Here is a 12149-nt window from a genome sequence, read left to right on the forward strand (position 1 = left end):
GAGGCATTTTTTGCCAAAACCCAAACCCAGATTTCGGTGCAGAATCTGAAACCACAACTCTGTTGGCCTCTAGTGCCTGTTAATTTCTACCCTCACCCATTTCTAGGTCTTTACCTGTTTTTGTTCCTATATATTTTTTATTTGTAATATTTTACATTTTTATCTTACCTGGTTATATTTCCAGGCACCCAACCACAGCTGCCAACTGAAATTTAGTGAATTTGTCTTGGGCTGACATGGTTTATATTAATTGAAATCCAAATTTATAAGCCATTCTCATTCTATACCCAAAAGGAAATTAGGGTGTGCACAATAAAATAAAACAAATTATATAATAAAGAAATAAAAAATAGTGAACAAATAAGTCTTAATTAAATATATACAGAATAGAAATCAACACACATCACTTAAAAACAAATATTAATGCCTTATAGACATTGTTTATGAGATAAGGTTTTGCCATTTATTTTCTGAATTTGAATTTATATATTGCTAGAGAATTATGCACTAAGACTATAAGATTTTAATTGCATAAAAAAATCTGCTTAAAAATGCTCTTGCCCTGCAGGCATCCTTTGTGCCAGCAGTTAAGCAGAATGAAAGGGAAGGGAAAGGGGATGGGACTTGATATACTGCCTTTCTGTGGTAACAATAAAAACAGTTTACATATTATATACAGGTACTTATTTTGCACCTGGGGCAATAGAGGGCTAAGTGACTTGCCCAGAGTCACAAACAGCTGCAGTGGGAATCAAACCCAACTGAACAGGATCAAAGCCTGCTGCACTAACCACTAACCAATGATTAAATTTGGTGGATTAAGTTAAAATGCTGAACATTAAACAACCCTTTCCAACTCAATTGGGTAGATGACTTGACTCATGTACTCTGCCTTGCTGTAAGGATCAAAATTTGATCAGTCCAATTAAACATCAAACATTCCATCTATCATATATGATATCAATTTGGCAAATTTGTTTGTTGCTACCGAGGCCCCCATTTTTTTTGTCTGTTACATTTTCCATCTTCCTGTTAGCTTACTGGTCTATGGCCAAGACTGAACCTGCTCTAAGACTTAAGTTCCAACTATTGTACCAATTAAACTGTGCTGAGTGTGAAAATGTTTTAGACACAGCCAGCGGCCTCAAGCCACTTACTTTATTACTGGAGCCAGAGGCCCAAAGGTCTCCTCCTGTGTGCACAGCATGTCAGTCGTCACATTGCTCAGAAGAGTCGGCTCAAAGAAGTTCTTCCCATAGTTGTGTCTCTTTCCCCCAGTCATTATATGTGCTCCTTTAGAGACAGCGTCACTCACATGCCTTTCTACCTGAGGAAACAAATCAGTTTACTTTAACAATGATTTCCTATATATCTAAGGGGTTCACCAAAATCAGATTTCATGAACATTTATCCCCCGGATTTAGACATCATATCGAAAATGCCCCTCCACATGAATTTAGCAGCTGGGCACACACCTGCTAGTGAATAGTGAGAGACTAAGGGGAGCCCACTGCATTGTTCCATGGATTTGTGGAGGCTGAAGAGTTTTTGAAAGGTCAGAAGCAATAGACTACAAATGTCACTAGGAAACTTCAATGATATGAAGGGAAGACAGCCATGCCCAAATCAAATGACTCTATGATGAAACAAAAAGGGGCAAATCACTGAAAAAATAAAGAGGAACACTCCTGACTGATGCTCAGGCCTAAGAGGGCCATGTAAGCCTGAGAAAAATAAAGATAATTTAAAAACTTCCCTTAAGGGAAGGAAGGAAAAATATCCTGAAGAGAGAAAAGGGCAATTCAGGGCAAAAATGCCCACGAAGGAAGGCATAAAAGCTCAAAAAGAGAAAAACAGGCAGATGCTGTGAGGACCCTCGACCAACGTGTTCTCTCCTCACCGTGGATGAAAAGAGACTGATGGTCCTGCACTCGTGCATGCACGGTGGGAGCGCTGCTGCGAGCTCTTAAAGATATAGTACACTAAATAATGTCCAATACCAGGCGCTGTGGATGATGTCACCCACATGTGGGAATCAACTGGCCGGATTGACCTCGGAGAACCCTAGTTTTCCCCTCTCAAATTCTGAATCAAAATAAACTTTGAGAACTAAGAAATTTCAACAATACCTATGTTGCCAACCCTTTGATTACATACTACTAATAAAGCAAAGTTAACAGATGTTTTCTATAAACAGCACGATTAATCTGGCACATAGGTGGTGACATCATTACACAGCTCTACGTTTCCATATGCAGCAATACCCTGAGTGTTGTAGGTGTGTTTTGGCCGGGACTAGGAAGGGTCCAAAATCAGGATGTCCAACAGCAATTACCGAAGGGAAGGAAACATCCAAGAATAAAAAGAAGTACGTTCTTAGTTAGACTTGTTTCAGTCACATCTAAAGGTGTTCTAATCAAGCACCTGGCCACTGGAGGGATTAAAGAATGACACCTCCTTAATCTCCCCACTGGTTGCTGTCCCCTTTCCCTCTTCCCTGAAAGTGAAACAGGAAAGGAAAACCAGGCTCTGTGACAGCTTCAGTATTATGGGCATTCTGAACAGAGCAGCATGCAGATCTGAGGAACAGCCTTAATGGTCAGTACAGTGGACTTTAAACCAAGTGACGCAGGTTCAAATCCCACTTTGTGTGCCCTCTAGAAACAGAAAAATAAACATATAAGCCATCAACAAGACTGAAGGCTATTTGAAGTGGTGTACATTCAGGTACAGTAGATATTTTTCTGTTCCTGGAGGGCTCACAATTATCAAAAGAGTTAAAGCAGGATTTGAACCTGGGTCCCTTGCTTTACAGTCCACTGCACTAACCACTAGACTGCCTTCTGCTCTGTAGCTAGCTGGTGACAACCTAAGGGACAGAGATAGCCCTAACCCAAGTCCCCAAGGAAAGATGTGAAACCCATGGAGAGCAGTCTTTCAGTGGCAGTTTATTTCAGAACAGTTATTTACTTCATGAAGCCTTTGGCATTTTTGCGGCTGCCAAGCTCACAAGATAAGTGAATAGTTTATTATGTATATAGTAATTGAAAACAATATCTGCTTAGTTTGGTTTGTCATTACAGCTGGCTTTAGTGGCATGTTAAATTGCAGTAAGACTACAAATTGGGCATATTTGTACTTATAGCACGATATATAGCACTTGAGTGAGTGAGTGAGCTCCCAATGAAAGAAGTGCTATATCCCGCTATAGAGTGGTCTAAATAGACTAACACGTGGGTCTTTGATTGTCTGATGGAGCTCCTCTCATATTAATTTCTTTTCATAGTTATTCAGTGATTATTAGATTGGTACCTTTTCCTGGTTTTTGGTTGTGGTTCTGCTCTGCATGGACATCTGGGTGGCTATTTTCTAAGAATGTTGCCATACAGATGTCTATGTTCCTTGTTTTCCCCCATTCAAAATTTGGACACTCCAGTTTGTAAAATGACTTTTACTAGGTGTTAAGGGCTCCCGCGCTAATCGGGCAGCGTGAGGCAGGGCTCACCTACATTCTGCCTTCAAACACACCCCCTGCACTAAAAAATAAAACTTATTTTTTAGCATGGGACTGGCATGCTGCCATTGGCAAACTACTGTGGGATGCCTCAGTGCGTCCTTGGCATTGCTTTTGGGCACACGGTAGGCATGCCCTAGTGCCTACTGCCCCTTAGTAAAAGGGCCCCTTAATAAGTTTAGGCCATATTTGAACAAAGAATGACTTTCCATTTTTTCCAGAGAAAGGGGGGTTATTTTTACTTACCTTTTCCACTGCCTTTTCATTAATTAATGGGCCTTGGGTTGTGCCTTCCTGGAATCCACTTCCCACACGCAGCTCTCTCTGAATGGCTTCAGCAAACTTTTTCACAAAGGTATCATGGATTCCCTTCTGTACCAAGAAACGGTTTGTGCAGACACAAGTCTGAGGGCACACATATGAAAGCAGTTAAGAAATAGAAAGAACATGGCACACAGATTTTTTCATTGAGTTATGCTACAGGAAACATTCATGAACAAGGCATCAGTATTAACAAGCCACCACAGAGTCACAGACTCACCTACTGTGCGAAGAGATCATAAGGAACCTCTCCTCTCCCCTCCTTGACTTTAGGAGAAGTATGAAAGAAAGTGCCGAAGACTACAATTTTTAAAAAAGTACGAGTGGTAATATTCAGCCGCTGGTAGTCAGCATTTCTTTAAAACACTGACTACTGCTGCCAAAATTATGTCTGGATATTCAATGCTGGCCTTGTCCAGGTACTGGCATTAAATATTGAGGTATGTGTGGACAGCCAGTGCTTAACTGGATAAATGCCAATATTCAGTCCTTAACCAGTTAAGTTAAACTGGAGAGAGACAGGACTGGTACTTATGTGGTCCTATTTGGGATGTAAGAAATCGTTATTGACTACATATGGTGCAAAATACAGGTGCACATCTAATATTTAGAGTATCTAAGTTTGAGAGGGCATCACTGTTGTTGGTAAAGCTACACTAACTGCCCATAGAAGGTCAATTATTATTTAAACTTTGTATATTCATCTTCCAAATAATATACAGAATTGTTCCCAGCTATATGTAGGGTCTCATTTATTTATTTATTTTAAAAACCTCTAACCCGATTATACCCTAAGTCGTTTCCGTACAAATATACATATTAAAATACAAAATTAAAATATAAACAAATCTTCCAGTGACATACATAAACAGTGCTGCCATCACAAACTCTCCAACCCTATGTTGCCCATCAGAAAAAAGCTTGAACAAAAAGCTGTCTTTTTTTAAACATTTTATTAAATTGCTGAATACTAGTACTTATACTAGGGATGCATTTTGATTAAAGGTTTTAAATTGTAATTAATTACACAATCAACATTTTTTATCTCGCTATTAAATGTGGGGTATAGCCAGCAGTCCACTGGGGGGAGGGCACAAGGATAGACTAGGGGACATGCATTTCCTCCCCCTCATTAGATATCATACCATTGCTGGTGGGGATGCTGAAGCCCCGCAGGTCAAAGAAATCCACTGCCAAAGCAGCCCCCTTCCTCCTTGTGGTGCCTCAGAAGCAAGAAAGTCAGCCGGCACTCCCTGTACATGAACAGTTCATGCACAAACTGAGCATGCTTGGGAAGTGCAAGCTGACTACTTCATTCCTGATGCAGTACAAAGAGGAAGGGGGTGACTCAGGCAGCAAATTTCTTCGGTTGGCAGGGCTTGAGCTACCCCACCAGCTAGTGAACAGGTACTACAGCTTTGGAGGGGGCTGGGGCCCAGGTCTCCAAGGCCCCTCTCCTCCTCTCCCCTGTGGTTATGCCACTGATTAAATGCCCAACACCTTCCTTACTCTCACCTCCAGGTCCAATTCTCTCTCCCTTCCTCCCCTCTTCCTCCAGGTCCATTATCTCTCACTAAACCCCCCACCCCCGGTCCTACACCGCTCTCTTTTTCTTCCTTCCCTCCACCCTCTCCACTCCAAGTCCATTATTTCTCACTCCCTCTCTCTGAGTCCAACATCTCTCCCTCTCTCTTCTCCCTCCATCCTTCTCTCCCTATTTCCCCCTCTCCACCCGTGCACAGTCCAACATCTCTCCCTCCTCTTTTGGCTGTGCTTGCCGTCCTCTCCCCCCCCCCCCCGACACCCCAGGTTCTCTCTCTCTCCCTCCCCCACGGCCACCTAAGGTTCTCTCTCTCTTTCTCCCCTCCCCCCCCCCACTGCCACCCAATGTCCTCTCTTTCTCCCCTCCCCCCCACTGCCACCCAATGTCCTCTCTCTCTTTCTCCCCTTCCCCCCCCACTGCCACCCAGTGTCCTCTCTCTCTTTCTCCCCCCCTCCCACAACCCAAGGTTCTCTCTTTCTTTCTATCCCCCCCCCCCACCATGGCCACCTGAGATTCTCTCTTCCTCTCTCCCTCCTCATGGTCACCTGAGGTTCTCTTTCTCCCCCTCCCCCCACCCCGACAGCCACCTGTGGTACTCTTAATTCCTTCTGCCACTGCCTGCAAGTAGTCCAGCATCTCTGCCCCCCCCCCCCCCCCACAACACCACCGGTGGCACTCTCTTCCCTCCCCTTCCCACCCGGTTTTACCATTTTCCTTTTCAGAAAAATCTTTGGCCCTGCAGCCACAGCAGCGGTACTGAAAAGCTGCCTGTGGCCTTTTCCGGCCTTCCCTCTGACCTATCCCAAACACGAAGCTGGGTCAGAAGAGGGCGGGACACATGAGAGGGAAGGCCCAGTGCAAGCCACAAGCAGCTTTTCAGTGACACTGCTGCGGCTACAGGGCCAAAGATTTTACTAAAAATGGAAAAAGGTAAAACCGGGTGGGTGCTGAAAAGCTGTCTGTGGCCTGCACCAGGCCTTCCCTCTGATGTGTCCCACCCTCTTCTGATGCAAATTCCTGTTTGAGACGGGTCAGAAGGAAGGACTGGTGCAGACCGTCGGCAGCTTTTTCAGTATCACTGCTGTGGCTACTGGGCCAAAGATTTTACTGAAAATGGAAAAAGGCAAAACTGGGTGGGAAGGGAAGAGGAGAGAAGAGAGCCACCGACAGTCTAGGAAGGGCGGGGGGGGGGGGGGGGGGGGGGGGGAGAGATGGCAAGCAGGAAAGGAGGCAGGCGTTAACATGCAGCCTTAACTTATAAGCAACTGGCCAGGCAAAGCATTCCACATAAGTGAATGCTGATGCTCGAATAGTAGCATAATGCACAGAGGACACCAAATGTAAACCCAAGCATCTAGTAAAGCTGGATCTTAAAGACCTTCCAGAAGCGAACAGAGTGAATACCCTACCAAAGCACCATGGCATTTTATCATGAACCACTTGATAAATAAGAGTCAAAACTTTATACTGCACTCTATATTTCACAGGCAACCAACACTGGTGTTATATGGTCAAATTTGGAGATTCCATCAACCAATCTAGCAGCTGCATTCTGCACAATTTGTAACGCTTTAAGCCTATACTCTGGAACAACCAAATAGAGTTGAAGTAGGCTATTTCTGACAGAACCATTGCCTGAATAACACTCCTAAAATCAACCAAGCATAACATAGGTTTTAATTGAAACAACATTCACAATTGATGAAAGGCTGACTGAACCACACGCACAATTTGTTCTTTCATCGTAAGCTGAGAATCTACAATCACACCCAGTAACTTTATCGCAATCTCACCCACACAAATAGTCAGAGACCAGCAATTACCACTTTCCCTACAATAAGAATTTCAGTTTTATCAACATTCAAAATGTCATCCATTTACAAATCTCATTCATATAAAATGTCAATCGCAGTCAACTCCTCTCCCCATGTTACTACTGGGGGAAAAAACTGAATATCATCGGAATACAGCCGATACTCCAAACCTACTCAAGGACTTTACACCAAGGGGCCATATAAATGATAAACAGGAATGCAGACAAGGCAGAACCTTGTGGGACCCCCCTTAACATTAGAAACCCCTCCTCCACTTTGAACAAAACACGTTCTGACAAATAGGAAGCAAACCAAGCATAAGTACATAAGTACATAAGTAGTGCCATACTGGGAAAGACCAAAGGTCCATCTAGCCCAGCATCCTGTCACCGACAGTGGCCAATCCAGGTCAAGGGCACCTGGCACGCTCCCCAAACGTAAAAACATTCCAGACAAGTTATACCTAAAAATGCGGAATTTTTCCAAGTCCATTTAATAGCGGTCTATGGACTTGTCCTTTAGGAATCTATCTAACCCCTTTTTAAACTCCGTCAAGCTAACCGCCCGTACCACGTTCTCCGGCAACGAATTCCAGAGTTGGGTGAAGAAAGATTTTCTCCGATTCGTTTTAAATTTACCACACTGTAGCTTCAACTCATGCCCTCTAGTCCTATTATTTTTGGATAGCGTGAACAGTCGCTTCACATCCACCCGATCCATTCCACTCATTATTTTATACACTTCTATCATATCTCCCCTCAGCCGTCTCTTCTCCAAGCTGAAAAGCCCTAGCCTTCTCAGCCTCTCTTCATAGGAAAGTCGTCCCATCCCCACTATCATTTTCGTCGCCCTTCGCTGTACCTTTTCCAATTCTACTATATCTTTTTTGAGATACGGAGACCAGTACTGAACACAATACTCCAGGTGCGGTCGCACCATGGAGCGATACAACGGCATTATAACATCCGCACACCTGGACTCCATACCCTTCCTAATAACACCCAACATTCTATTTGCTTTCCTAGCCGCAGCAGCACACTGAGCAGAAGGTTTCAGCGTATCATCGACGACGACACCCAGATCCCTTTCTTGATCCGTAACTCCTAACGCGGAACCTTGCAAGACGTAGCTATAATTCGGGTTCCTCTTACCCACATGCATCACTTTGCACTTGTCAACATTGAACTTCATCTGCCACTTGCACGCCCATTCTCCCAGTCTCACAAGGTCCTCCTGTAATCGTTCACATTCCTCCTGCGACTTGACGACCCTGAATAATTTTGTGTCATCGGCGAATTTAATTACCTCACTTACCCCTCATACCCAACTTCTGTAATTTAGCCAAAAGTATAGCCCAATCAACACAGTCAAAGGCATATGACACATTTAAAGAAATCAAACTATTTCTATCCATACCTCTCCTCAAAGCATCTACTGTAGAGATTAACAATGTTTCCATACTGTAGGCTTTTCTAAACCTATACTGAAACTTATCCAAACAATTATTCTCCTCCACAAAGGCTTCGAGTTGCTTCAAAACAGCCTTCTCAATAACTTTCCCCAAAAAAGGGACAATGGAAATAGGTCTATAACTACCCATGCTTTCTGGATCTCATTTTTCAACAGTGGTTTCACAGTAATTTGCTTACAAACAACTGAAGTTCACCCTGTGAGAGACCTATTTATAATACATGTCAAAGGTAGTGCAATTTTGATAGCCATTTGACGGATGACTCCAGAAGAGCAAGGGTCAGACAAAGACTAGAGTATGAGTAATCAGAGACCATCCTTGTCATCTCTTGAACCTCAACCTCTTCAAACCCAACCCATTTTAACTCTGGAACCTGCAACTCCTGTTCTTTCCCTTGATGTTCACAAACTTCCATCCTCTTCTCTAAAGTAGCCATCTTATCCATCAAAAAATTTGCATAAGCCATAGCATCAGGCCCACTCTCCTTACACTTATCATCATAACCATTAACCTAATACTTCACTGTATGATAAAACTCCCGTGGTCTATTCAAAGCCTCCTGAATCCGCTTTCTAAAATAATCATTTTTCATTCACTCACACAAGATCACAAGATTTTCTCTTAGCCTGTCTTAACTCTCTCTTAACTTGCATAGTTGGTTCAGTTCTCCAAGGACACAGTCTATACTCATACCTCTGTACCACCACCTTTTTCATAGGAGCCTACCATATCCAAAGCATGACTCAAAGCCCTATTCCACCTTTCAACAGCATCACTAATTCCATCATCAATACATAAAGTAGGCAACCACTGATCAGCCAAAGCCTTAATTTCAAGCTGTGATCGAACATATAAGACCTCAGCATATGACGGGGGTTTATGGGGCAGGACAGTGTTAAGGGTGTTCCTTAGCGTTCTTGTTAGGTGACTGGTAACATTGACAAGTGAAAAATTTCTCTAACGAAAATCTGTATTTTGTGTAATTCCCGTACACAGATTTGTATAACAAGTCTTGAGTTTTCAATGTTATTTATTATTTCATTTTTTTCTTTCTTTCTTCTGAATCAATAATCTAATAAAACAAAAGTTTTTTGTTTTTTTTTAAAATCAAAACAATTAGTGAGGGTCTCAGAAATAAAATATAGAACATTCCAGCAGAGCCAAGGTGCAAAAATATGTTACCTAACTGGGCATCTCTTCCAAAATAAAATTAGTACAACTTTGTAAAAAAAAAAAAAAAAGAAGTTCTGCAAATACATCAAAACCTGTATCCAACAAAGCTGCGTACAGCACTGAAATGAAGCCCTCTGTGTACAGGGCTCCCATTCTCCCCTCAGACACCAGCCATGCACAGAAGCATCTGGAGGAAGCTGGCTTCTGCAGGGAGAACATAGAAATTTCTATTTTGGTGAATTGATAATCCCATTCAGAAAGGACAGTGCTGCATTATTATGCCAAGATGAAGGAATGATAGATCCAGTCTCCCACAGGAGAAGAAACAGTGGAACAGTGGCTCAATTTAGCCCTGCATTTATCAACAACAGAACCAAGCAATCAAACACACAGACAAGCACTGAAGGGTATATATAAACCTTCATCCACGTGAATGTTAAGGTAGTTATAGCCAAAGTCAGCTTGCTACAAAAAACGAACTGCCACTTTCAAATACTGTTTGCAAGTTAGTGGAAAAAAAAGTTAGTTGCTCCCTCTACTCTTCCCTCCCCCATCCCCCAATCCCACTCTTGCTTTTGCTACACAGAAGGAAACGCACTTGTCCTGAGTTGCGATACTTTGAAGCTAAGGCTCCTGCTACAGCTTTGTTGATATCTGCGCTATCAAACACGATGAATGGGGCGTGGCCCCCAAGCTCCATAGAAACTCTCTTTACGGTGCCAGCTGCATGCTGTAGAAGTATCTGCAGACAAGAGAAGGAGACAACGCCACATTATAAAAGGCAACACATTTTGTATCGAAGTGCCATGATTCACCAAAATCATTCCAAAAGTTGCACACACCAGCAAAACACATACACACAGATACAGGCAAATGGAACAAACTGTGAGGGAGATTTTAACAACCTACCTAACAGGTGACCAAAAAAAAAAAAGTAGAGGCCTCATAAAAGTGTCAATCACCTATCCAGAATTTCTTTCTGTTAAAGAAAAATGTCAGCAAACTCAGGTAAGACATAGGAGGAAAAAAGTGCGCTCAGGAAAGAGGCACTAGCAGTGTGTGCTGTAGGATCGGTTCTTGGTCTCGTTCTTTTGAAAAGAAAAGCAGGATCCTGGCATAAGTAAGTACAGAGAGGAAATTCAGTACATTAGCATTTAACTTTCAAAAACAGACTATGACAAAATGATGAGAATGGTTAAAAAAAAAAAAAAACCAACAAAAAACTTAAGAGGAGCAGCTGCAAAGGTCCAAAATTTACATCAAGGGTGGATGCTATTCAAAAATACCCTCCTGGAAGTCCAGACCAAATATATTCCATGTATTAAAAGAGGAATGAAGGCCAAATGACAGCCAACATAGTTAAAAAGTGAGGTGAAGAAAACTATTAAAAGAAAATCCTTCAGAAAATGGAAAACGGATCTGACTGAAAGTAACAGGAAACTGCAAGTCAAATGCAAAGTGCTGATAAGGAAGGCAAAAAGACTTCAAAAAGAAGATTGTGATGGAGGGAAAAAAAAACACATAGTAAAAACCTTTTTAGGTATATTAGAAGCAAGAAGCCAGTAAAAGAAACAGTTGGATCGTTGGATGACCAAGGGGTAAAAGGAGCACTTAGGGAAGACAAGGCTATAGCAGAGAGATTAAATGAACTCTGCTTCAATCTTCACAGAGGAAGAAGAGAGATACCAGTGCTAGAAACAGTATTCAATGCAGACGAGTCAGAGAAGATGAATCAAATCTCTGTAAACCTGGAAGATGTAATGGGGCAATTTGACAAACTGAAAGTAGCAAATTGTCTAGACAGGATTGTATACCTCCTGAGGAAATAAGAAAGCCTTGGGATAGGCAGTAACATCCTAATGTGGATTAAAAACTGGTTAAAAGACAGAAAACAGAGAGTAGAGTTAAATGGTCAGTATTCTCAATGGGGACGAGTAGATAGTGGGATATCCCAGGGGTCTATACTGAGACTACTGTTTTTTTTAAACATATTTATAAATGGTCTACAGATGGAAATAAACGGATTGTAAAACAATTTCAAGAGAACCTTATGAGGAGACTGGGCATCCAAATGGCAGATGATGTTTTAATGTGCACAAGTGCAAAGAGATGCATGTGGGAAAGAGGAACCCAAACTATAGCTACATGATGCAAGGTTCCACATTAGGTGTCATCACCCAGGAAAAGGATCTAGGTGTCATTGTTGATACGTTGAAAACCTCTGCTCAGTGTGCAGCGAACAGAATCTTAGGAATATAAAACAAAAATGAGATTTGAATAATGCTTTTGTATTGTCCCATGGTGCGACTGCAC

General features: G+C 42.3%; 1 protein-coding gene across 1 annotated transcript in view; it reads right to left on the reverse strand.

The window, feature by feature from the left end:
* ALDH5A1 (aldehyde dehydrogenase 5 family member A1) overlaps nt 1-12149 on the reverse strand; it is a 47281-nt gene that overhangs the window by 9284 nt on the left and 25848 nt on the right. The window contains exons 6-8 of the mRNA XM_030211458.1: nt 10435-10578; nt 3761-3919; nt 1158-1327 (exon numbers count right to left, since the gene is read on the reverse strand). Coding sequence (XP_030067318.1) covers nt 1158-1327; nt 3761-3919; nt 10435-10578 — 473 coding nt within the window. The remainder of the gene's footprint in view (nt 1-1157; nt 1328-3760; nt 3920-10434; nt 10579-12149) is intronic.

Source organism: Microcaecilia unicolor, chromosome 1 (assembly GCF_901765095.1).
Source record: "Microcaecilia unicolor chromosome 1, aMicUni1.1, whole genome shotgun sequence".
Lineage (NCBI taxonomy): Eukaryota > Metazoa > Chordata > Amphibia > Gymnophiona > Siphonopidae > Microcaecilia > Microcaecilia unicolor.